General features: G+C 39.7%; 3 protein-coding genes across 4 annotated transcripts; all 3 read right to left on the bottom strand.

Annotated features, from left to right (window-relative positions):
• Positions 1–1,516: 1,516 nt before the first annotated feature.
• On the bottom strand, positions 1,517–7,580 carry LOC146320039 (arrestin domain-containing protein 3-like). Of its 2 annotated transcripts, XM_084728161.1 has the most exons (7): positions 6,293–7,580; positions 5,617–5,674; positions 5,387–5,528; positions 4,042–4,117; positions 2,686–2,942; positions 2,082–2,391; positions 1,517–2,030 (listed from the first exon to the last, which is right to left on the bottom strand). In XM_084728161.1, the coding sequence occupies exons 1-7, from the start codon at positions 6,546–6,548 to the stop codon at positions 1,675–1,677; spliced, it is 1,455 nt and encodes a 484-aa protein (XP_084584287.1). In that variant the 5' UTR covers positions 6,549–7,580; the 3' UTR covers positions 1,517–1,674. The 2 variants fall into 2 exon arrangements, with proteins under 2 accessions (XP_084584287.1, XP_084584286.1); XM_084728160.1 differs by having other exon boundaries at positions 1,517–2,391.
• A 238-nt stretch (positions 7,581–7,818) lies between these two features.
• Positions 7,819–17,708, bottom strand: LOC146320038 (arrestin domain-containing protein 3-like). The gene is made up of 6 exons (XM_084728159.1): positions 17,442–17,708; positions 15,643–15,700; positions 15,390–15,549; positions 14,429–14,525; positions 11,655–11,911; positions 7,819–8,735 (listed from the first exon to the last, which is right to left on the bottom strand). The coding sequence occupies exons 1-6, from the start codon at positions 17,695–17,697 to the stop codon at positions 8,319–8,321; spliced, it is 1,245 nt and encodes a 414-aa protein (XP_084584285.1). The 5' UTR covers positions 17,698–17,708; the 3' UTR covers positions 7,819–8,318.
• A 2,148-nt stretch (positions 17,709–19,856) lies between these two features.
• On the bottom strand, positions 19,857–26,235 carry LOC146320037 (arrestin domain-containing protein 3-like). Its single transcript, XM_084728158.1, has 6 exons — positions 25,890–26,235; positions 23,941–23,998; positions 23,553–23,700; positions 22,093–22,189; positions 20,888–21,144; positions 19,857–20,664 (listed from the first exon to the last, which is right to left on the bottom strand). Exons 1-6 carry the CDS (start codon positions 26,143–26,145, stop codon positions 20,188–20,190), a joined length of 1,293 nt encoding a protein of 430 aa, XP_084584284.1. The 5' UTR covers positions 26,146–26,235; the 3' UTR covers positions 19,857–20,187.
• Positions 26,236–26,412: the final 177 nt, after the last annotated feature.

Below are 26,412 nucleotides of genomic sequence, written 5' to 3'. Positions count from 1 at the left end.
CATTAATCAGGATCATTGGTAACACCTGTGTTTACCCTCCTGTTTCATGTCAAAATGGCTGCTATGAAAAAAAGAGGATAGCTCGCATTCATGACGGCCCACCCATGTTTCCTCTGTTCCTGTTCACCCTCTTGTGAGAGCCTGGGCGGGTCGTCAGAGCAACTGGTTGCGCCTCAGAGCTGGGAGGGACCCAAGGGCATAAAAAACACTGCTCTCCTCAGACTGCCCTCTCTCTGGGTGGGAAGCTTCATCTACTCCTCATGGCCTCTTCGCTGTTTTAGTTATGTTTGAGTCTGCATTCGCGTTTCACCATTCACACACAAACATTCGTCCATCTATCCACACATGCATGACATCACTGACTACAGCTACATCTCACAACTCACTTATTTCTTTGGGTTTTCCAGTAAACTATTTGGGCTATTGGCTATACTGTGTGTGGACTCCCTACTTGGTTAATTAAATGCAAAATAATATAGATGCATATCTGGGATTCCAAGACCTCCTCTATCTCTTGAAAGAAATATTTTTTTTCTGACTAATTCTAGGGATATTTTGTCCTTCCACAAAAAAGAGAACATCCTCTTTATATGAACAAACTAAGGTATTAGATAAATAAAGAAGAAAATAAAAAGCCTGGCCTCTCAGGATGAAGGCAGGGTGGACCACCTTCTAGGGTCATCCTTTATACAGTATAATGTAATAAAGATGCAGTGCAGTCAAATCAAATATTTTATTAATATGTCTTCCAATCATCACACCCAAATGTTTTCATTACAAAAAGCTACTGGTCCAAGATGAGCAATGTTTGTACGGTGATGTAAAGGTATGGCTTCAGGGTTCTGCACCACCCTCCCAAGGTTTATTTCTCAATAATGACCTGCTCACTGTACATTATCCTGCTTAATACATAGCCACTTAACAAAAGAAATCAATGATTTGACACAAAATGTTGATTTAAAAATGACTTTACAAACTTAAAAATTATTTTATAGCTTCTCCAGAGTCTCTGATTAGAACCGCAGTATATACAGTATAACAAATAACAGACCAATCAGAATCAAATATTTAACAAAACTGTATAATAAACATACATAATCCACCCCCACCCCACCTCAAAAAATATAATAAAATGAAATAAAATATATGGTTGAGGATTGCATTAGATGACACACTTCATCTAATATTATCTGCGTACATATTTAGTTTGAAAACACAATTATATCACAGCACAGCATAAAAAGACAGACTGAGATTTTAATATTTTCCCATATATAACATATATAAAGATATTTTTCCCATATATAACTTGTATAGATATTTTCCTATACATTTGTCGTTTTGTTTACCACTGAAAACGTATCAGTTGGTTTCAATCTTAGCCAACTTTAAGCTTGCATCTAGACAAAAACCACTAGTTAAAGTGGCTGCAGGGAACTTCCTTTGTGTTTGGAGGCCCCTGTAGACAATGATGATGGTCTTGTATGCTTATGTCAGTCATGAAGATGCATAAGTATTAAATTGAGACTGTTTCATCACCAGTTAAAAAATAATTTTAGTATGTTTAAAGAGCATGAAATAATTTGTTGTGAATTGTTATGAATGAATAGAATAAATAGGTCAAACGCCCTTGTGATCTGTCCATATTTCAAGATGATTTGTGGTCTTTAAAGCTCATTGTTTTTTATCTGCCTCCGAGCTACCAGAGGTGTTTTGAGGAGGGGGGAAAAGGGACACATAGTTTGGAGGTCCTCCTCCCTGTTGAGACAGAGGTGGAGCATTAGGCGGTGGGTGCTGCACTGAGGATGGTGGGAAAGGTGCTGCTGGATAACCACCTGGAGGGGCCTGTTGTGGCCACGAATTATTATAGCCACCTTGAGTGGGACCTGGTGCTGGGTATCCATAAGCACCTGGACCTGCAGGTACAGAACAAGGTCCAAAGGGGAAGGCAGGGGGAGGTCCAGACCTTGGTCCTGCGGGTGCAGGATAAGGTCCAGTAGGGTAGGCAGGGGCAGAAGCAGGGGCAGCTCCTGGATTTGCAGGTGCAGGATACGGTCCAGCAGGGAAGGCAGGGGCAGTACCTGGATTTGCGGGTGCAAGATACGGTCCAGCAGGGAAGGCAGGGGCAGCTCCTGGATTTGTGGGTGCAGGATACGGTCCAGCAGGGAAGGCAGGGGCAGCACCTGGATTTGCGGGTGCAAGATATGGTCCAGCAGGGAAGGCAGGGGCAGGAGCAGGTCCAGCACCAGGAGGGAAGGCAGGGGGAGGGAAGTCGCTATAACCTGGGGCACCAACAGCCCCACCAGGGTAATGGGTAGCTGAGCTAGAAGAAACGACGTGCAGTGGAAACACCACCTCTGGATCAATGGCAAACTTGATGTCCAAATACACCTGGAAACAGAAAAGTATCAAGTAAAACTGCCATGTTTTGAACTATTATTTAAGCTCTGTCAGTGTGCTGTCTCACAGATAAACATGATTAGTTTGTTATCTTACTGCAAATGTTTATACAGCATCTATATTGTAATATTATAAGCTGTTGTGCTGCTATGTTGTTTTATATTTCTAATGATTGCTAAAGTGTGTGAGTACTTGCCTGCGCTACAGTTATTTAACTGCCAATATTTGCAAAAAAAAAAAGCAATTAATTCATATCTGAGTTAAGGTAACTACTTTATTACATACCTTCAGGGTGTATTCAACTGTGAGGATGTCACAATTGTGGACAGTGTAGGGAGTATCATGAGGAATCTTCAACTGGCAGGAGACAGGTACCTCTTGGTTTGGTGCAATAGGGTCTCCAACCATTTTGCACAGAGATTGATAACCATATTTTCTGGAGCCAACAGCAGAATACACAATGTTTTGCTGCAAACTGAATTTGGGCTTTGTTGTTTTGGAAGAAGAGTTGCAGATTTTGGCGGAAACAGTTAAAGTGTCACCTGTAAACAAAACAAAAAAAATCATAACATCTGAATATGCCCTGTGTTGTATGCCATGTTATGAGATCTGAAAAAATGATATTAATACCTGAAAAACTTAATGTGACTTAGTGATGAAGAAATGCATAAAGCTCTTAAAGTCTGAGATGATCTAACAATTCACCATATTCACATGCCAGCCATTTTCTCTGATGTCACACTCAGGGTACGAAGGGGTAGGAAGGTAGGAAGCTCAGGGTAGGAAGCTCGAATGTCGTGCTCCAGGTTACAAGTTGTATGTACATAGAGAATCTGACAAATCATTATCATTTTAAAACTTCCTGATTGGTCAGCAACTGAAAAAAACTATGGAGAGTCCAAATCTGGAAGCAACATTGGGCTATATTTCAAGTTAAATTAACATATTTGCAAACATTATTTACCGTGAGACAACAGCTAACGTTAGCATTCAATCACCCAGCGTTAATTAATTCTGAAACATCAGTGCATATGTTGGATATATTTATTTAAGTCCACAAGTAAAATGCACAGGATGTAATAAAACTTGTTGTAATGTTTAAGTAAGCTAAGCCGCTAAAACAGGATTAGTGGTTTGTTACATTGGAACAAAATAACAATCCAATTTTACATTTTTCCTTATCATACTAACACTTTTGTGTTTGACGTAGTTTGTATTGTCTATTCTATAATGTTGCATAATGTTCCTGACTTAACCAGAACATTTCTGAGGTTGGGTAAAAAGACAGTGGGACAGTTAATGTTAACGTTAGCCTACATTGCAAGCTTTATTACATCCAGTGTGTTTTACCTCCAGGCTTAAATAAATGTGTCCAAGGTGTGCATTAATATTTCATAATTAATTTACGCCTTTCCTTTCTTATTGTGTAACACAGTACTCTTAGTTAGGATGTGCTTGAATGCCACAGTTAGCTGCCCATTTTCCTTCTCTTTTATACAACTTTATACCTGGAACCCAACAGTATGACATTTGAGCTTCCCACCCGGAGTGCGATGTCTGAAGAAAATGTGAACATGTTGAATACACTGCATCTCAAGTCTTTCCCTGGAACATGGTCGAGGTAAGCTGGAGTGACTTTACCTGGAGAACAAATCGTTCTGTCAACAGAAGCAGACATTTTTATCTCTCCTTTGCCCACTGAACCAATGTTGGGACCCTGGGACAAATCATACAAACAAACATTATTTCATATCAGCTCAATGCCTCAATGGCTGAAAGTCAAAATTTTGGACAAAATACAGTCGTCTTGCCATTGACCTTTGGATTATGCCATCCTTGTTTAAGTTAAAGGGATAGTTTGGAGTTTTTGATGTGGGGTTGTATGACCATACGGTACGTATGAATAAAGTACTAATATTTAAAATATTTACAACACTTTACCTTGTTGTCAGAGCCTCTATATTTGATATTTGTCTCATATAGTCACAAACAGGCTTGTTCAATGAAAAAATATATATATTAGCTAAAATACTTATTAGATATCGTTCTATAACTCCTCCAATCACCCATTAATGGTGGAACCTAGCTCTCTCTACGTGGATATTCTGTGCTGACATGGTGCAAACACTTTCAACCCATATCCAAAACCTTTCTGATACATTTCTCTTGTGTCGTTCTTTCACTTTACCACGTAAAAGCGTGGTGGGAAAGGCTCTGTCAAATGATTCTGAGAGACATACAGGAGGGGCTCTCAGTATATTTTCCATCTTATAAGGGGCGTTTGACTGAGACAAAACTGAGAACCTCTGTTTTAGGTACATAAAATTTTTTTTTTTCGGCTGACCCTGTTCACAGCAGCGCATTGCTTCCAACACCGTTACTCCTGCTGCTTGTCCAAACTGGGGGCGTGCCGACTGCAATCTACTATAGGTACAACGTTGGATAAGTAAATCATACAATCCCACTTCACAAAAAAAGATGGTGTTGATCAACACTGAAATTTGCTCCCTCTTGATTCTTCTAATAGTCTAATTTTCTAATATTTCTAATAGGCCCTACAGAAACTCAGAAACTCCATTCCTTTCAGTAGCTCACATTTCATTTTGTTTACTTAAACAACCGGTTTGTCAGAACAAACGTCTGTCAGATTAGTGTGGGTCCTGCTGCTTGCCACTTCCTCATTTTATTCAAGTATAGTACACTGTTGTTATTTTAGTATTTTCTGACAGACTTCATGTTCAGACACATTCTGTAGCAGTTTTCACTCTTAACTCTTTATTGTTGCCTTTCCCTCAACCCGCCCCATTTCACTTTTCCAGTTTTAGCCAAGTGTCTCCTTAATAATGTGGCTTCTTATCTTAAATGTCATCCTTGTCAGCAGTCACAACCCTGAGATCCAAAACTGCCAAAACCAGTTTAAATGCTGCTGAAGTTAATTTGGAAAGCAGAAATGGTCTATTACATTCATATCATGGTGAGGCCATACCTGGCCACGGTGTGGCAATGACTTTGACACAAACTTGAGCTCTTTTTGTACTACAGAAGGGATCCGCCAGCTCCTGGGTATCTTCGCTTCAAGCTTGTAGACGATACTTCCATGAAACCCCTTGAAAGATGACGGCAGGTCCCTGTAAGACAAATCCACACATTAAGTCATTTGTTTAAAGGACGACAATGACGCAGTAGCAATGCTAGATGATAGAAATTCCCACTTACCCCTGTGGGATTTTGAGACTGAAGTCATAGCGATGGGCTCCTTTGGAAAGTTCAGTGCCTGAAAAATTAGTGAGAATTATTGAAAATTTCTCTGATAACAGAGCCTTTACTTACTGAACAAAAGAGGTAGGAAGTAATTAAGTACAAATACTTTGTCACTGTACTGAGACATAAGAAGACATAACCGGATGTGACAAGATAAAAACAATGTAACAACATGTAATGAGATAAAATTAAAGCACCATCTTCTCACTCTCATGCCAACTGAAGGCTGGGTTTATTTTTTTAGTCTAAAAAACACTGATGTAGTTTCACAGGAAAAAGAAGCAACATCAGTGAATGGTGACCAGTTTCCAAACGGAAAAAAACAACCAGGAAGAAAACAGACAAACAAACAAAAAACATAAAATGGCTCCATACTGATCATCTGGTGTAATCCAGATCTACGAAAGCCCTGATACAACAAGTTGAAAGACCTTACTTTCAGTTGACATTAGGGTGAGTAGATAATGACTGAATTTTCATTTTGGGCTCAATCATCCCTTTAAAGCAACATGGGTGTTAAACATAATCCATTTTATTAAACCAACGCCCTTAATTTCAAAGTAACACCATTTCTGTCCATGTGTTGAGATGACCACACAAACCAAAGAGCCAACACATTTCTTTGACCTACCTTTAGAGTTTTCTGCCACTAAGTATTGTTTGACTTTGCAGTATCTCCTGTGCGCATGGTGTCTTCTCCTGTGATCTCCGGTCCCCTCCGTCCAGGCAACATTCGCGTCCCCTTTGACTTTAACGTGGACGCTCTTCACCGAGGTATCTTTAGTCAAAGTGAAACTCACTGTGCCTTTAACTGTATCTCCTGCAGTAAATACGTCCTCTTTGTTGAGAGCTTCATAAGTCACAGTGAAGTCCTTGATCGGCGACATTATTAACGCTGTTCTCTTTACCTGTTGCTGCACAGCTTGCGGAACTGGCAGACTGGTTCAACTTGACAGTCACCACACCTGTTTGCGGACTACAGCTGCGGCTCCGCCCCAAGACCCAGGGCACAACACAACATCCTATTTCCTCATGTCAAGCAGTTTAAACACTTCTTACAACATGCTTTTCAACAATCCACCTATTATAGCAACTAATTGCACAACGGGCCATTCAGGTTTGCACATTTTTAGTGTAAGGGATCTTATAAATTGAAGCCTATAAGCATTGTAGGGGAGACAAGGGAGTGTTGTAACACGGGTGATATGTAACACTGTCAGTTTGACCAATTAGAGAAGAGCTGTGGTTATGTCGTCAACATGGTACAATCCCGTTTCCTTTTTGATTCCACAAGACACATGGCATGTCTGTGAGCAGCATGGTGCATTTTGGCTCAGAAATTAAAACATACAGACACTTGACCTGACAGTTCTTTATTGAAATGTACTATCAGAGAAAACACGGCAATTTCACAGTATAAAATATCAGGTTTGGAAAGTGTTGTGTACCGAAATTGACACAGGTAGCAGACTTGAAAATATACAGAAAATATTGTATATTTGGCCTCTAAAAGATAAAAAGATTTTTTCTTGAAACGGTAGCGACACGTTGTCCAGTCTCTGTCAACAAGGTCGACAAAATATCATCTGCATACATATTTAGTTACAATTCATGATCACCAGGCAAAACACCTTTAATATTTCTGTCCCATTGGTTTGTGCATGCTTATAGATCTTGTTCACAGCAGCTATATTGATATGAAATAAACACAGGTGTTACCAATGATACTAATAAAGGTAGTATTCCATTTAGTGTAGCAGAGCCTTGCCAGTGAGCCAGCAGGCACAATAGCAGCACCTTGATTATCTGACCTGAATGGAGTGGAATCTCAGTATCATTGGTAAAACCTGTGCTTACCCTATTTCATGCCAAAATAGCTGATATTAAAAAGGACTATTGTTATAAAGCTAAGATAAACAATAAGAGACTTACTGGTAGAGCAGTAAAGCTGAAAAGGAAATAATAATACTTTCCCATATTGTATATAACATATATACAGTTTAAATATTTCCCATATGCAACAAAATATACAAAAAATAAAAAATTCCACAGAGAACAAAAAATGAAATCTCCCTTTTAGACAGAACAAAGTACTGCAAGATTGCAGACATCTTGCAGTACTTTGTTCTGTCTAAAACATCTGAGGTTTTGTTTACCACTGAAAACCACATCTACTGGCTTGCATATAGAAGAAAACCATGAGTTGAGGCTACAATGTTGGACCACTATGTTTCTACAGTAGCCCAGAACAGATGAACCACACACTGATGCTATATACAGCCTTGTGTGTTTTTTGCAAGTTTTGCGGCCCATGTAGTTTCTCTTTCACGCTTAGTATCAAGCTCACCACTCGATGTCACTAAAACCAAAGGGGTATAATGTCAAAAACATCTAAAATACAATCTGCTGAGTCATGCAATGCCAAGATGGCGATGAGCCACCACACTGTGAGCTTCAAAACGCCTCTTCAGAAACCTGTGGCTGATGTCACAGGAACTCCATCCACTATTTATTTTCCAGTCTATGATAACTATACAGAAATAGTAAATCTTGCTTATGTAGGTCATATAGAGACATCAGTAATACACTGAGACTGTTTCATAACCAGATAAAAATTCCTTGGAGTACATTTAGGAGCATAAAATAATGTTTGTAGCTCAGCTTTTGTGAACTGACCCAGTGCCACTGAAAGTGTAATTAGAAGTGGGGAAAAGGGAACTGTAGGTTGGAGGTGCTTCATCCTGCTCAGACAGAGGTAGAGCAGTAGGGGCGTGATTCGGCACTGAGGATGGTGGGAAAGGTGCAGTTGGATAACTGGATGGAAGAGCCTGTTGTGGCCACTGATTACTATAACTAATTGCTGTGTTTGCCTGTTGAGAGGGACCTGGTGCTGAGTATCCATAGGCACCTGGAGCAAAGGCAGAGGAAGGGAAGTCGCTGTAACTTTGGCCCCCAGCAACCGCGGCTGGGTAAGGCCCAGTCTCATCAGGATGAAGGTTACAAAGACTAGACCGAACGATGATCAGTGGAAACACCACTTCTGGGTCAAATTTAAAACTGATGTCCAAATACACCTGGAAAACAGAAATATATCAGTGAGTAAAATCTGACTACATCAGAAATTGTTTGAATCAAACTGTCATTCAGGGAACTATTAAGCTGATTGTGCTGATCAGATAAACTCATTCATGTTATTGATAATGCCCGGTGAGGTGTCCATTATCAGGAATTAACGGAGAATGTGTGCATCAGATGGTTGCCTATGCAGCTTTCATTAATTCCTGATTCACAACACCTCTATTGGCATGGTTAAAGAAAAAAATATAAAACCGCTGATTTATATATATATGCATTTTGCAATAAAAATCCCCCCAAAATTCAGAAGCCCTAACTCCGTTTCCCTGTTAACATCTGAAGGTTTGACTGAAGCCATTAAGATCTTATGCAACATAAATATTGTTCACAGCTTCAGTAAATGGAACAAACTTTTGATAAGACTTGACAGTGGAGATATTTCTAGTCTCCTCGGCTCAGAGAAAGTTAACGATATGATAGCAGGATTTAAAGTCAATAACATTACTTATGGTTGACAAACAGTAAATATAATTTGACAGTAGACTTAACAACAAGACTTATTAGCTATCAGCCGTGTCATTCCCAATCAATGTAAACATTTTCACAGAAAAAAGATATACCATGTGTGTCAGCCACAGTCTGAGGTAGCAAGTTAAATAGCAAACGTAAAGTAAAATTTGACTTGACTTGCTCATTAGTTTGGAATTGTTGATGTACTGCATAAAAGTCACAAATATGATGTGTTTTTTAAAAAATGTGAATGACATTATGTTCTTTGGACATGTGTGGTGTGCAGAAGCTGCTTGTTGTACTCCTTGTAGCCAGAAGATGGCAGCACCTGCCTTCATTACTAACATCAGTGCTCTATGTGACCTAGTGAGAACAAGAAAGGGATCAGTGCAGTCAGTGACTGCATTCAATCCAAAGTATTGAGAATACATTACATAACTTGTGTAATCTAATGCAGAGGTTTTCAAAGTGTGAGACTGTGGGCCTCCCCTCAGACAAAGCTTGGAAAGAAGTTCCCCCTCTTAGTTTACTTGCTTAGTTTTGCTCAATTCCTGGATGCCTTGAGGGATCATAATTACGTCAACTGATCACATAGACCAGGGCTTTGCAACCTAAACTCGCAAAAGAGCCATTTTTGGCCATAAAAGAAAGAAAATCTGTCCAGAACAGTAACTATTAAATTCTCCCTTTTCTTCTGAGACTTCTAAAGAATCCATAGTTAGCCTTGGGAGACTCAAAACCAGACACTGGCAAAATTTAGTGGAAAAAAGTGTATAACACACGTTTTAGTTGACAAAATATTAAAACTTTTTTTATATATTTGGTTTAGAGACTGCACATTTTACAGTTGAGGAATGTAAGAATAACTTTAGGCCTATAGCAATGACAAATGAACATTAAAATGCATAAAAACAATAATTTTTCATTTCCATCTAGTTTTGGCAAAGCCACAGTAAGGCCCTGGAGAGGGGCAAAAGACATGCATGCCACTCCAGAGCCACAGGTCGCTGTCCCCTGCTATAGAAACTATTAAAGCCCAAAGTCTGTCCAAACTCTGGGAAAGTGGGAAAACAGAAACATTCCCCAATGCGGTATCTCAGAATTATGTTTCTAAGCAAATCACATACATTTAGGCCATTCTATGTTATCTCCTTTTGATAAGTAAAGTAATATTTTTTAATTTCAGTGAGCCTTTCATTAAACAGTTTGGAACGCCCCTTGAAAACCTAATGGAATACATTACAAACCCATCTACACAAACATTGCCTACATTTTAGGTCATGAATTCAGTAATCTGTAATGGAGTATGATTTACAAGTAACCCTCCTAACACTATACTGTACACCTCTGGCTTGTTTGTTTACTTTCAGACCCTGAATGGACCAGAACACCTTTTCCAAGTGGACTCTGGTTCTTTGGTCCACACCAGAGGGCTGTACTACAAAGCAAGCTTATCATTGCCAGGCTTTCTTTTGCTCAACAAAGCCTAAAACCCTGGTCAGAGATAACGGTTATCACAACAGTGGTTATCAATTTTCTTTGTTAATCAGGTTTTCTTCATCAGGCTCTGTGCATCTTCACATAAAAGGAGGGTGTTTGCTGTGTCATTTGACTTTTCGTGTGCACAAACTGGACAGGTCACATGCAGCTTATTTCAGTCAAGAGGAACAGGTTATCATAATGCAACTATGAAGAATATTTACAGAAAAAAAAGCACCTGTTGCTGCAAATAAGGCAAGAGAGGAATTCTGTCAGAAAATTACAGATCGACCTCATGTGCTCTTGATGCCCGCCGCTTATTTTTCACTTGGCAACTACACATTAAACTTTTAACTCACACTGTTCCATAATGAACACTAGCGGTGCAAAAAGAGTTTAATGCAGTCTTGAGGCACTTTGATGGCTCCATCTGGACAACTAAAGGAGAGCTCTACTGTGGTAATGCTTAGACCTACATTAAGTAGCTGTTGTTCCTTATTACTGTTAACCAATAAATGGCACTTGTAGAACAGTTGTATAAAAGCAGTATCACACTCAAGGTCATGCTGTTGTACTGAATATCAGCACGGCTGTGATTATCTTTGGCATTAGCTTGTTGGCTCATGCCTACAACCAAATCATGGCCATGCTAACATTCAGTACAATAGTCACACTTATGAAAGCTTATTGCATACTCTTCAAACAAATATTTATGTGATGATTTTTCATGTAAAAAAGTTTACGCAGCATCTTTGGATGTAATCTTGATGAAATTTTAGAAGGTGCTGTGCTGTTATGTGGTTTTAGTGTTTTGATGATCATTGAAGTGTGTGATTTAAGACAAGAACTGTCTGTGTTGCAGTTACTTAACTACCAATATTTAATCAATTTCTGAATTGATGTAACATCACTATTACTTTAACACATACCTTAAGATAATAGTCCACTGAGATGATTTCACAATTTTGAAGAGTCTGGACGATGTCACCAGGAATCTTGAATTGGCAGGAGGCGGTTTCATTTGTGTGCGGTGCGATCGGGTCCCCAACTATTTTTAACACACTTACGTCCGAAACTCTTTTTTTGCTCCTGGCGCGGAACACTATTTTCTGATATAAATTGAACTTGGGCTTCATTTTTTTGGAAGATGAGTTGCAGACTCTGGCCTCAACTGATAAAGTGTCACCTGTCAAAACAAACAAACAAACAAAAAACATGAGGACTGAGGAACAGTTAATCTGAACAGATGACACAACAAGAACTGGACTAAGACTCAATCCCAATGTCCTGAACCCTCACAAACTTTAGCCGACGTCAGTGAAAGAGGCTCTAAGGGCTCGAAATGGTATAGACAGGAATGGGACAGCACTTTGGGACATTATCAGTATGTATTGTGTATTCTACTGAATGTAGTGCAAAGACAAGATATTAGATGTTCAAACTTTTTGTTTTTGTAAATAAAGACTCAAAAATAACGGGACAGGAGAAACAAACTAGTGAAGTTGTGGTGTGCTCAATAAACACGTTTGGAACGGTCCACAGGTAAACAGAGTCATTGATAACATGACTGGGTATGAAAAGGAGCATCCTTGAGAGGTTGTTCACAAGTATGGATGGGACCAGGTTCACCACTTTGTGAAAAACTGCATGGGAAAATAACCCAGGGGCTTAAGAACAATGATTCTCAGCACAAAACTGCAAGAAATTTAGGGATTTCACAATCCACGATCCATAATGTCATTAAAAGATTCAGAGAATCTGGAGAAATCTTTGCATGTAAAGGGCAAGACTGAAAACCAGCACTGAATGTCTGTGACTTTTCATGCTACATGGGCTTAGGAACATTTTGGAAAACCAGAAAAAAAGAATTTCTCTTTCAAAACGTCCACAATTAGTGTCCTCAAACACTTAGAAAGATCTGTTTGGACATTATTATTCATTTTATGTATGTATTATTTTAATTGCCTAATTTATTTAATCAATTTTATTAGAATCAATTGACTTGTTTTGTGAAAACAGCATCATACATCTTGTTTAGTTGTAGTTGCTGTTCCTATGTTTGTTAACAGGTTTTTCTTTTTTTTGCTTGCTTCAAACCTTTCCCATGTTTAACATTACATTACTATGAACTGTGGGTAATTCTGCAGGAGAGCCCTTGTCAACTTCATGACTTGACAGTGAGACAGCCCTAAGCCTTCCCAGACTTAGCGGGAAAACAACTCAAAGTCTGAGTCCATGAGTTTTGACATTGGGATTAAAACACAAACACAAACTAATCTGACGAGAGGAGAAGTGAAGAGGTGGGCGGAGTAACACAGGTAAGAGGAAGGAGGTGATGAAACAGGAGAACAAGAAAGGAGCTTATTGGCAGGAGGAAACTTTGAATCTTGAAGAGGGCACGGTTTAAGGGGACCTATTATTCATTCATTCATTGATTTTCTGTAACTGCTTATTCTGCAAGGGTTGCGGGCTGCTGGAGCCTATCCCAGCTGACATTGGGCGAGAGGCGGGGTACACCCTGGACAAGTCGCCAGTTCATCACAGGGCTGACACATAGACAGACAACCACTCACACTCACATTCACACCTACGGGCAATTTAGAGTCACCAATTAAGCTAGCATGCATGTCTTTGGACTGTGGGAGGAAGCTGGAGAACCCGGAGAGAACCCACACAGACACGGGGAGAACATGCAAACTCCGCACAGAAAGGCCCTGCTCCAGCCGGGGAGCTGGGGGATCGAACTCAGGACCTTCTTGCTGTGAGGTGGCAGTGCTGGGGACCTATTATGCTCTTCCATATTTTCTGACATATATATATATATGTAATATTTTCAATGTTGGATGTTCGTAATTCTAGTGAGCAAAACGCTGAGGTTTCAGACTGCTCTAAATGCACCGTTGTGATTTTGTGATTTTTTCAATTTTGAACAATGGCCGACGTTTGCTTGTAAGGATTTCTTTCTGTGGTTGCCACTTTAGGCACAGCAGCATCGCTCTGCTCAGAATTTTGTTTGTGTTCAGTCTGTTCAATGGAAAGGGCTATTTCAGTTGTGAAGGACTTTTTTTTGTGTGTGTGAGTAAATCACTGAGTAAATCGTCTGGGCAGAACAGCTGGAGGTCATCACAGAGAAGACCAGAAAATATTTTCTCCATGAAATACAATCCAGTTTTACCAAAATCAATGAATAAAGATGTGTTGCGTACAATAATCAGTGAGGATCAGCAGCCAGCAGTCTGCTCTGTGTTGTCTGTTGCTGCAGAATGATGCTCAGATGGCTCACAAGCAGACAGTGCAGACCCGGTCCTGCCCCTCAGCGGGTTTCCGGGAAAATGAGCTGTAAATGAGCACAATAGGTCCCTTCTATCAAGACTGATGCAGGGCAGGAGAGCAGAGGCGGGAGCCAGCAGAATGGAGACGGGAGACCACACCCACACAAGCAAACAGAGCGAGGAGCACTGGGAAACACAGGGGAAAACAGGAGGACACCCAGGGGCATAGCAGGAGTAATGTCATCACACATATTATAATAACACTGCAAATTGTTAATAAAACATAGCAGCATAACTGATAACTTCATGCCATTATTAATACCTGAACAATTTCCATGTTGTTTAACATATACAATCATCCGACAAAACACTGCATTTTATGTCTTGCCTCGTCACTTGGTTGCATTTAAGGTAAGTGAGAGTGACTTTACCTGGAGAGCAAACCTTTCTGTCAACAGTAGCAGACATTTGGACGTGTCCTTTGGAGAAAATCCCCATGTCTTTGTCCACTGAACCAGACTGGGGACACTAGAACAAACCATACAAACAAACAAACATCGTTTCATATCAACTCAATGCCTCATACGGAGAAACTACTGCCTTGCTATTAACCTTTGGATTAACCCAGGTTAACATCATAAAAAGCGACCTCTTAAACATTTCAAAATGAATCCTCCCCAAATACTGTTTGCTCTCTTCTAGATCTCTAATGACCATACAATCAAATGTGTTCACATCACTCTTTAAACACTCCCCTCCTTTCAGTGCACACACTTTATTCGCAGTTTATTCAAAGGGTCACACACAAACTAACAGATTACAATTGCTCGAGCTGCCTGTGTCCTCCCTCGTTATGAATTTAGTCCACTGTTGTTCTCACTGGCAGACTTCATGTTCAATTACAATCTGTGTAAAACTGTTTCCATGGTTAAATTCATTCAATCCCCCAGTTGAACTGTCTCTCTAGTCATGTGACTTCTTACATTCTTTATTTTCCTTTTCAGGAGCCACAAGCCAGTTTAAGTGCTGCACAAGTTCCTCTGGAAAGTGGAAATAGTGTCTTAACTTCCTGTCTCTGTAATGTGAACTTGAATGTCACATATTGCACCTGTATATTACACCGTTTCTCTGTTCAGTGGAACACACTTCATTTCATCTTAACTGAAACCAGATTGTGATTTATGCCATTATTGGATGTACTAATGGTCAGTTTATTGTGCTCGTCTCTTCCTTGTTTTCTTTCATTATAGCGTACTGTTATGTTCAGACACATTCTGTATAAATCTCTTTAAGTGTTGCCTTCCCTTCATCCTCCACAAGCCAGAATAAGAGCTGGAGAACTTTATTTGGATAGTGTACAAAATTAATTTGTCAGTGTAATTTTCCACATACCATTACTTGGCCATGGTAGGAGAAGGGGTGTGAGAAGGGATTTGACACGAAATTGAGCTCTTTTTGTTCTCGGGAAGCCATCCGCCATTTCCTGGAAATCTTTGCTTCAATCATGTAAACAATCTTTCCATAAGGCCCCCTGAAGGATGGCGGCATGTCTCTGCAAGACAGATCCACGGTCAGCAGATGCAGTTATTTGTGGCAGCAAATAATTATGCCATACCAATGCTGGATGCAAGGAATTCCCACTTACCCCTGTGGGATCTGAAGCCTGAATTTAAATCGATGGATTCCTTCTGGGAGGGTAGTGCCTGAAAAAGAAGTGAGAATCATTGACACTTTCTCAAAAGACAGTACAAATTAACGACAGAGCCTGCTATAAGCCACAGGAACTTTCCCCAAGGATTAGGAACTCCACAAGAACTTAGCATGTCTCCAATGTAGGGACCAGGGTCTAAAATAAGTTCTGGGTACCTTATCTTATCCCCAAATGTCCCTGCCCTGGGGGTTACTACTTTCCATAAGTATAGTGGGCGGGCTGATGTGATGTGACGTACAAAAATCGCTCTTGCTTTTTCATATGCCAGTGGACTTATATAACTAATCTTTGTTGGTTTTTAGCTTGCAGTGGAAACGCAGACAACACCGGGCAGAAGCAACCTTTTAGTTCCTTGAAAAACAGTTCCTGGGAGTAAATAATCTTGGTACTTTGGATGGAAACATGGCTCTAGTTCAGGCGTTCTAACCCAAAAATGTGGGTCAATCACACAATTTGCAGCAGATTTTATTTCCTCAGTATGTTCTAAATGAGAGGAAAGAAGACTCACATCAAGGGAATGTTTTTAGAATGGCCTCAATATGATGCCACCAAATAGTAGTACAGGCATTTTATGAGAAAACAGTGGAGAACCTCACACAAATTACAACAGAAAATCTAACACGATCATTACTCATATAAGTCTCCTCAGTAACATATAAACAGTCCAAAGATCCAAGTGGTGATTCAAATGTGTTTCTTAACCATAGCCTGGTGCGTCTTTTTTATTCCTGTAAATAATAATTTCAATCAACATCACTGTATAAGTAACATAAATTGTCACTTATCAATAAAACTTGGCAGTGATTAACATACATTTAAAAATATCTGTGACTGCCTAACTGGCATCTCAAATTTCTTTGAGGAATGCCTGGAATATGAAAAGACAAAAACCTGGCTGGGTGATATGACTTATAACTCATAGTACCATATTTTTAGGCCATGCTGTGATATACCCATCTCCCTGAAATGACACCATAAATTCTCAAATGGTGCAATCATATGATGATCTTATAGAATATGATGCATTGCTGTAGATTAATCTGCCCAACAACAGGGCTAAGTGATATGATATTTTTGACCATATACCTAAATATTGCAATAACATTGCAGGGATGACTATTGGTGCTTTCACAAAATATTTACTCAATTAGATTTTAGGTAAATAATCATCCATAATTTGGATATAATGACTAAGTGGGTAAAGACAAACACCAGAACAGCCAGAACAGTCTGGTGAGGTCAGAAAATCACATCACTTTACTAACTATATAATAATAATCTTTCACGATATCGATATGATATCAATATATTACCCAACACTGCTACACAGATATTGCAACTAAACGAACCCGCTGGGACATTTTCATTTTGCACTGTACTTTGTACTGTAACCACAACACGTCTCATGGGAAAGTTTGTAGTTGATTGTGCACAACACTTAAAACCTTATAAATTACATATTTATGAGGCTAGAACAGTTTTAAGAGTTTCTGTCTCAATTTGTGCGGGTTCGTGTCATACAATGTGTATCAAAAGTGTAACATAAAATACAGAATACACACAAGTAAATTCATTCTAGATGCATTATAACTGTAGGTGTTAAAATACTCAAAAGGCTATTTAAAGCAGCGAGGGTGATAATGGCTTTAAACATGTTCAACTAACGTCCATCGTTTAAAAAAAAAAAATAAATAAATACATAAAACAAATTACAACACTTTTCTTTGGCCCACCGTCAGGGGTTTCTTCTACTAAGTATTCCTTGACTTTGAAGTATCTCCTGTGCGCAGTGTAAGTTTTCTTGTGATCTCCACTCCCCTCCGTCCAGCGCACGTTCGCGTCGCCTTTTACTTTCACGAGAAGACTCTTCAATTCGGTGACTTTACCCAGAGTCAGAGTGACGGTGCCCGAAACGGTGTCTCCTGCAGAAAAGGTGTTTTCTTCGTTCAGGACGTCATAACTCACATTTAATTCCTTTATCGGAGACATTTTAGTTGTACAATTTGTACTGCAGCGTGAGGCGTTGGCTGACTGGTACCGTTGCCAGCGGGAGGGGTTTTACAGACTGTAGATGCAGCTCCGCCCCTTCAGTGTGGAAACTGTAAAACCTCCAGCGTTGTCTTATCTCAACCAGCTTGTACAAAGTTATCTCTTTCACACAAACGCAAGCACTTCTTTATTATAAAATGCGGGGCTGAGACAACGCTGGCAATTTCACAATGTAACAAACCAGATTTCCAAAGTATTGGAGAGAGAAATATTTTGTAGATGTAGAAATGTTAAACTCAACAGGCTTGAAAATACAGGGAAGATATATGGCCTCTAAGTTTTAATTAACTCTCCTATTATCCTTGGGGTCAGTTTGACCCCATTCAATGTTTATCATTCGAAAAATAATAGTTGACTTTTTTTTTTTTTTACTTCATATTTAATGACTTTTCCTAATTTGATGGGTACAATTGATTAAGCATAAAAATATCATGATGATATTTTTTCAATGTGCTGAACACATATTGCATGCATCGGTGTTCCTCTGGGGTCAATTTGACCCCAAGCTGTTTTAGCTGTGTAAAACTTGTCTGTCTGTGTGTGACCCATGTGTGACCTAACATCCCCACACCTGCAGGTGAGTTGAGTTGATACATGGCATGGGGGAGGGGGGACAGGCAGGTGTCAGGTTTGTCCCACTGTGGTGTCTTAAGTTCTACTTTATATGATTTTGTTTTGATAAGAGGGAAGAGACCTTTAGTTCAACTCTCAGTGGAATGTTAAGAGTGTCCTATCTCTTGGTTTTTGTGAGGTCCTCTATGTGTCTTGAGAAAGTGCAGTCGTCCCTTATGTCATAACTTATGCAGGAGGCTCCCTTGAGGGATACCATGTGTGGGGTTGTTTTTGTGGAACAAAGGACACCCAAATGTATATAAGCCACGTTACATGTCTTGTGGGCAGAGATTCATACTGGCTTTGAATCCTCTCACAGGCAAACCATGGTGCCTGATGATGCTGAGCTTTTTTGCAATACACTTTTTATTATATAATCAAGTCGGTGTCAGCGGACGTTTTTTCATCATCCACACATCAGCAATGTTGGGAAACAACACCACCCGAATTGATTTTAAGACCAGCATGACCTGTTCGCTATGTAAGAAATATGTCTGCAAGGAGCATGCACACACTCTCTGCACATCCTGTGTAAAGTAGAACTGTTCCATGTTCTGACTATCTGACTGATGTTCTCATTATGATTTTCTGTTTCACAAATGGGTGAATTTTCAAACATGTAAACCCCCTCACACACACCAAAAAAAAAGCAATTTAAAAGTTTGGCCTGATGGTGGCGCTAGAGGACAGGTCAAGGTTTCATTATCAAGGGGTTATTTATGTATTCAACAAATAAACAAAGTGCCTGACACAAAAACTTGGTCAACAATTTTCTGTAAATCTTTTTCTGGAGGCAAAAATCACTGGGGTCAAATTGACCCCAAGGGTAAAATGTGTTAGTAATATTTGAGGATAATAGGAGGGTTAAAAAACAAAGTGTTTTCTTGATAAGTTACATTTGTCCACTTTCATTCAGTTGTTTTATCTGTGGTAGTATGGACACCAGAGTGTTCAGGGGCCGGGTGATTCCTTCACCTGGCTTGTGGTGGTCATCCCCCACCTTGGGATGGCGCCTTATTGTCAGGAGGTGGAGAGAGTGATTCACATTTTGGGTGTGTTTTGAAAGGTTTATGGGTTCACATTTAAGCATCTGGATCAAGCAGACTTTGTTGCTCCTCTTAGATCTTGACTTAGGCCATCACCTCCTAGTTCAGGTCAAGGGTCATTTCACTGGGCCATTTACCCAACAGCAAAGCCTGTTGGAGGGTGGAGCATGTGCAAAATAGAAATAGTAGTTACCTGGATGCAACTCAACTTCTATAATTATGTGCAAATCCCACTAACTACAGGCTAATCTGGCTCCAGCTGTTGTTGCTAAATTTCATAGGGTTTTAGGCCCGTTTTAGTTAGCAAAACCTTGAGGAAGGTAAACTAACAGAAAAGGTAAAGCCTGTTAAAGGGCTGCATGCATATTCATAGAAATGGGGTTACATCCAGGTTACTAGTGTTAAACATTAGTACAAATAAAGAACACAATTACACATTCGTAAACAGCACATATTTTTATGCATCATGAATACCTGAATTAACAAAATAATATGACAAAATCTATTTTTATTTCAATAAATTAAACATGTCACAGCTGGCAAATGCCCACAAAAACTGAAATCCCATTTTGTCCTCAGCTCAACAATAATTTGTTTACTGTATACCATACACAGTACATTTGTTTCCACCATAGTCAGCTTTAATTGGCATGTAGAAGAAGAAACCATCATCTGCATCTCTACCAGACATCTGCACAAAATATAAAGAACCAAGAACCATTTTAAACAGCTCAAATTCCCTCATCAGCTGTTAGATTTCTGTTCTTATAAATTAGCTTTGGTGATCTGACCCAGTGTGACTTGAAGTGTTGTGAAAAGGGGGAAAAAGTGAACTATAGGTTGGAGGTGCAGTTTCCTGTTGAGACAGAGGTGGAGCAGTAGGGGCTTGGTGCTGTGCTGAGGATGGTGTGAAAGTTGCAGTTGGATAACTGTATGGAGGGGTCTGTTGTGGCCACTGATTATTATAGCCACTTGTTGTTGTTGTGTTTTGAGTGGGATCTGGTGCTGGGTATCCATAAGCACTTGGACCTGCAGGTGCAGGATGAGGTCCAGTAGGGAAGGCAGGGGCAAGTCCAGCACCTGGAGGAAAGGCAGCGGGAGGAAAGTCGCTGTAACTTGGGGCCCCAACAGCCCCAGCCGGGTAAGGCCCCACAACCCCATCAGGGTCATGGACAGCAGACCTATATGGAACGATGAGCAGTGGAAACACCACCTCTGGGTCTATTGCAAAACTGATGTCTAAATACACCTAGAAACAGAAAAAGATCAAGAAAAACCTACTTCAGAAATTATTTACATCAAACTGTCATTTATCGAAATATTAATTAAGTTGACTTTGCTGTCTGACAGATTGCTTGCTGAAGCATGTGATTTAAGCCAAAAATTGTCTGTGCTACAGTTATTTAATTGCCAATATTTGCAAAAAGAAAATTTCTGAGCTGATATAACATCACTGTTACATTATTACATACCTTGACATAATAGTCAACTGAGAGGATTTCACAGTTAAGGAGAGACGGGACGATATCGTCAGGAATCTTTAATGGGCAGGAGACAGTTTGCTTAGAGTTCTGTACGACTGGGTTCCCAACCAGTTTGCGCAGACTTTTGTCGCTGGTGTTAGTGGACCCACTGGCACGGCACACTATTTTCTGATGAAAACTGAATTTGGGTTTCACAACTTTGGAAGATGAGTTGTCGATTTCAGCCACAACAGATACAGTGTCACCTGTCAAATATAAATCATAATACCTGAATATGCATGGTTTCTATCAACAAAAATAATTTTCAAGAATTTCACACATAAATAATATTATACAACCCCAAATTCCAAAGTAGTTGGACCGCTGTGTAAAAGAGCACAAAAACAAGATATTTAACGTTCAAAATGATAAACTTTATCTTATTTCACATACAGGTTTTGGAGCAACATATGCTGACGTCCAGACATCCGTTTCTGGAACATCCATGCTTGTGTCAGCAAGACACATTCTGCATGTGTTGCAACATTATAGCTTTGTGGTAAAACAGTTCAGGTACTAGACTAACCTGCCTGCGGTCTGAGGCCTGTCTTTTATTGAAAATGTGTGGTGCATTATGAAGTGCAAAAAAAGACTCCAGACTTTTGAGCACCTGAAGTCCTATATCAAGCAAGAATGGGCGAGAAATTTACTTTCAAAACATCAACAATTAGTATCCTCAGTTCACAAATTATGAAGTTAAGTGTTGTTGAAAGAGATGGTGACGTATCACAGTGGTAAACATGTCCCTGTCCCAACTTTTTTGGAACATGTTGCCGGCATCAAATTCAGAATGAGTTTATATTTACTTTAAAAGAAACAACAGATATTAATTCAAGTTTGTGTGATGGAACATTAAATATCTTGTATTTGTACCGTTTTCAATGGAATATACTGTAGGTCAAAAAGAATTTGCAGATCATCATTACATTTTGTTTTTTATTTTTGTTTTACACAGTGTCCCAACTTTACTGGAATGAGGTTTGTACATTACACATACACATAATGTAAGTGAGTGCTTTCAAATTTTGAGTAAAGCATATACATGCGCATATAGAAAACCTGATGTGACAAACATGCTAACATTACCTGAACAACCTTAACAACCTTAACACTTAACAACTGGTTGTGTTTTTAGTAAGCATGAGTGATTTTACCTGGAAAGCAAACCCCTCGGTTAATGGTCGCCCACAGCTTCACTTGTCCTTTGGAGAAAACCCCCATCTCTTTAGTCACACTGTCAGTTAGGGGTCTCTAGAAAAAGTCATACAAACAAACAAACATTATTTCATATGAACTCAAGGGTTGAAATGGCTGAAATTCAAAGTCCAGGAGAACTGGACTGTCATCTTGCCATTAAACTTTGGATTAAGCCATCCTTGTTCAGGTTAAAACCATAAAAAGTGAACTTGTTAACATCTCCAAATGGCTCCTCCCTGACCAGGTTTAGGACGGAGCTGAGCAGTACTGTCTGTGCTCTCTTGATTCTTTAATGAACCATAAAATCAAATCAGTCTGTTTCATCCTCTCTCTTCACACCACTCCTTTCAGTGGAACACATGCCATTTCCTGTTCATTCTAATAACCGGTTTGTGGTTTCTTAGATAACTCAAAAATTTCCAGTCATTTTGTATAAATGTCAGAATACTGTGCCCGCCTCTTCCTCGTTTGATTTGAAGGTGCATTTTGCAACATTCAGCCCAGATGTTGTAACAGTTAAGACACGGTGGAGTAATGGCATCACGGACAGAGAATGAAGTCACACTCGCTCTGTGTGTGTTGTTACTGTGTACATGTTAGTCATGTGTGACTCTCTCTGTCCTCTCCACATCCGTTTTCAAAATTGGGGTCTGGTGAGTTTCCCTTATTACAGCTCAAAAGTCACTAAAATACGATTCTGAAAACATTTTGGGCAAGAAACAGGTAAGAATCTTGACCCACATTTAACAGTTTGATCTAAGTTTTGTGAGCAGTGTGTATTCAGATCACTGAATGTAAATAAAGATGGGTGTCATGTCTTCACTTCCCACAATTTCACAAAAATAAAGCCAAAATATTCTGGTTATCAGCACTGACATTTTGTTCTGGTGACGTCATTTGCAGAATACAGAAGCTGCACAGTAGTGATAAGGATTGTGGAGGTCCTGCCGACAAACCCACCTGAATCAGTATCGAGTAGGACTCAGCTGTCAATCATGACGTGAAACACCCTTTTTATAGCCTCAAACAGCAACAACACTTGAACATACAGCAGAGTGATAAGATCCAACTAAAACGACAGTTTTTTTCTCAACTTTATTGTGTAAACGAAGCACATATTTGTTTTATCCTTTTGTCCTGAGGTGCTGTACTACTCTATTGGCAATGAATGGGGCATACTTACAGCACAATGATGTTCTTATAAACAGCTTCTCCAGGGCAGATTTCATTCAGACTGTTTACACACAGAGCCTCCCCCCTCCACTCTGTTTTTAATTTTAGCCAACTGCTTCTTTAGTCATGTGACTTTTTTATTTGGCTTTTCAGCAGCCACAGATCAGTCTTAGTGCTGTAGAGGTTCACATGGAAAGTGGAAATAGTGTATCAAATGTATGTATTATTGTAATCTCCCACTTACCATTGCTTGATTATGTTGTGGTAAGGACTTGGACACAAACTTGAACTCCTGTTGCGCTTTAGATGGCCACCGCCAGCTCCTGGACAGCCTCGCTTCGAGCATGTAGACGATCTTTCCACTACCCCCCTTGAAAGAAGATGGCATTTCCCTGTAAGACAGAACCAAAATTAACTTTTTGATGAACAGCCAAATGGCTAGTGAGTGTTCAACTACACCAGCAATTCAATACATTACTGTTGTTTTTTTTTTTGGCTGGTGAGTGAAGCAAATACACCAGCCACTTGCATATTTTATCAGCATCTGGCTGGTGGTGCTAATTTTGTGTCTTGAATGCAGTTAACTGACAAGGACACAGCACTAGTACTAGATGCTAGAACTCTGTACTTACCCCTCTGGGATTTTCATCCTGAATTTAAAGCGATGGATACCTTTGGGAAGTACAGTAACTGAAAAAGAAGAGAGAAGCAGTGACACTTTCTCTACTGACTGTAGCCTATTTGATATTATGTGCTCACTGCAAGTTTGAGATTCATGTGGTTCTAGGAGGTAAACATAAATAAAAACAGCAAGATTTTCATATCTTCACAACTTCCCTGTTAGTGATAAAAGAAAAGTAAAAAACATTCACTGAGGAAGCATTGTAGGTGTATTTGGGTGTTGTTCATCTGATCTTTTGAATCCAAACCACTTCCACACTACTGAAGTCACTAATGATGTTTTTTTGGTACTCACTCTGATATTACCATTTTAAAAATATAAGTTTTTGTGTTATGAAAAAAAAAAAAATCATTTATTGTGAAATATATGATATGGCACACCCCTACTGTTTTTATGTTAACATTTACGTGTTTACACCTGACAACCAGCTTGATTAAAATCAGTATGTGTTCTGCTTTCAGAGAGGCTGAGCAAATACCTGGGTCTGAAATAAACTTTCATGGAACTTGTATGAAGTAAGTGTGAATGAATGTTACTCATCTTATGATCTAATCAGTATGAACTTATCAGTTCATGGTGGTGAGTGGTTAGTTAGTGGTTAGTGGTCAGCGACAGGATTTCCTGATACATCCTGCATTACTACAAGCAATAAAGAGGCATGCATTAGTTAAAGGAACAGTTCACACCAAAATCGAAATACATATTTTTCCCCTGGCCTGTAGTGTTTTTACGTGTGAGCAGCAGAGTTTCAGAGATATCGGCTTTAGAGAAGTCTGCCTTCTCTTCAATATAATAGAACTAAGATGGAGTTGAGGTTGTGGTTCTAAAAGCAGCAAACAAATACATTTGAAAAATTTAAAACCAGTGTCTCTTTCCAAAAGTCGCAACCCGGTTACTCAAGATAATGCACAGACCTTGTTGTGAGCAGTTTAATGTAGCAACTGCTTCCTTTTTTGCAGAAAAAGTAGTTCCAGTAGATTCTACTGCATAAAACTGCTCACTGCTCTTTTAATGTGGACAACACTTTTATGAAAATGTTTAAGGTTTTTATTTACCAGCCGGTATGGGTCAGTCCCCGTTAAAAACAAAAGCAGGCTTCATAACATAGTTAAAGTGTGCAGCAAAATTGCCGCCTAACTTTAAATGATCTGACATCCTTGTTCGAGGCTGGGTCTTAAAGAAGGCCCAGTCAGTCCTGGCTGATCCCAGCCACCCTCTACATGGAGAGTTCAGGTTGCTTCTGTGTGGCCACAGGTACAGCCAAGTTACCTGCAGGACCAATTGGCTAAGAAACTCTTTTGTTCTGACTGCCACTGGCCTCCCAAATAAGGCACTTTGAATATTATACTTCTACCTTGTTTTGTATTATGTGTGTGAGACTGCTGGCTGTATTTGTTATACAGCCAGCCCCTTGGGGATAATAAAGTTTTCTTTGTCTGTCTTTGTCAGTAAGGTCTTGAGTAACCGAGTCATGATTTTTGGAAAGAGACACTGGTTTTGAAGTTTACACATCTATTTTTCTGGTACTTGGAGCATCACAAGCTGAGTGCCATTTAGTCCCATTATACTGGAGAGAAGGCAGGCATCTCTACAGCCAAAACTCAGCAGTTCACACAAAACATTTTTAAAAATCTAGATAGATAAATAGCACTACAGGCCAATGAAGAAATATGTATTTTTGATTTTGGGATGAACTGTCCCTTTAATCATTACTTAGCTATATGCCAGAGTTTTATAGTATGTCTTTCTAAAGAAATACTGGATTTTGGACCACGTAAACTTTGCAATAAAAGCAGTCACCTGACATGCGGAGTCATGCAGATCCTCGGGCACTAATATCCAAAGCAATCTGGGTGTAGAAACACAAACTGTAAAGATGAGCAAATTTCTTTGGCCTACCTTCACTGTTTTCTGCTACTAGGAATTCTTTGAGTTTGAAGTATCTCCTGTGCGCACTGTAAGTTTCTTCGTTATCTCCGCTTCCCTCCGTCCAGTGTACGTTAGCGTCTCCTTTCATTTTCACAAACAGGCTCTTCACTCTGGTTTCTTTTGTCAACATGAAAGTAACAGCGCCTGTAACGGTGTCTCCTTCGGAAAAGGTGCCCTCTTCGTTAAGAGCGTTATAACTCACTGCGAAGTCCTTTATCGGAGACATTGTAGATACTGTAGTGTCCCACAGACATGCGGTTAACGGTGAACGGACTGGACATCCTGTTTACAGTCAGTGGATACATATGTTCTCTGCGGCTCCGCCCAAACAGTGAGGTCACATGAATACCTCCGATACCAACGGACCATGCCAACGTACTTTTCAACAATACATAACAGCTGGTTTGATGGATTTAAGGTGAAACTGATTTTAAGGGATCCTCTAAAGGGTAGCCAGTAGGCATCACGCCACTCCACCAAATGTGTTAAACAT

This window comes from Lutjanus erythropterus, chromosome 10 (genome assembly GCF_056507025.1).
Source record: "Lutjanus erythropterus isolate fLutEry1 chromosome 10, fLutEry1.hap2, whole genome shotgun sequence".
NCBI lineage: Eukaryota > Metazoa > Chordata > Actinopteri > Lutjaniformes > Lutjanidae > Lutjanus > Lutjanus erythropterus.
This window is presented reverse-complemented; position numbering and strand designations above follow the sequence as displayed.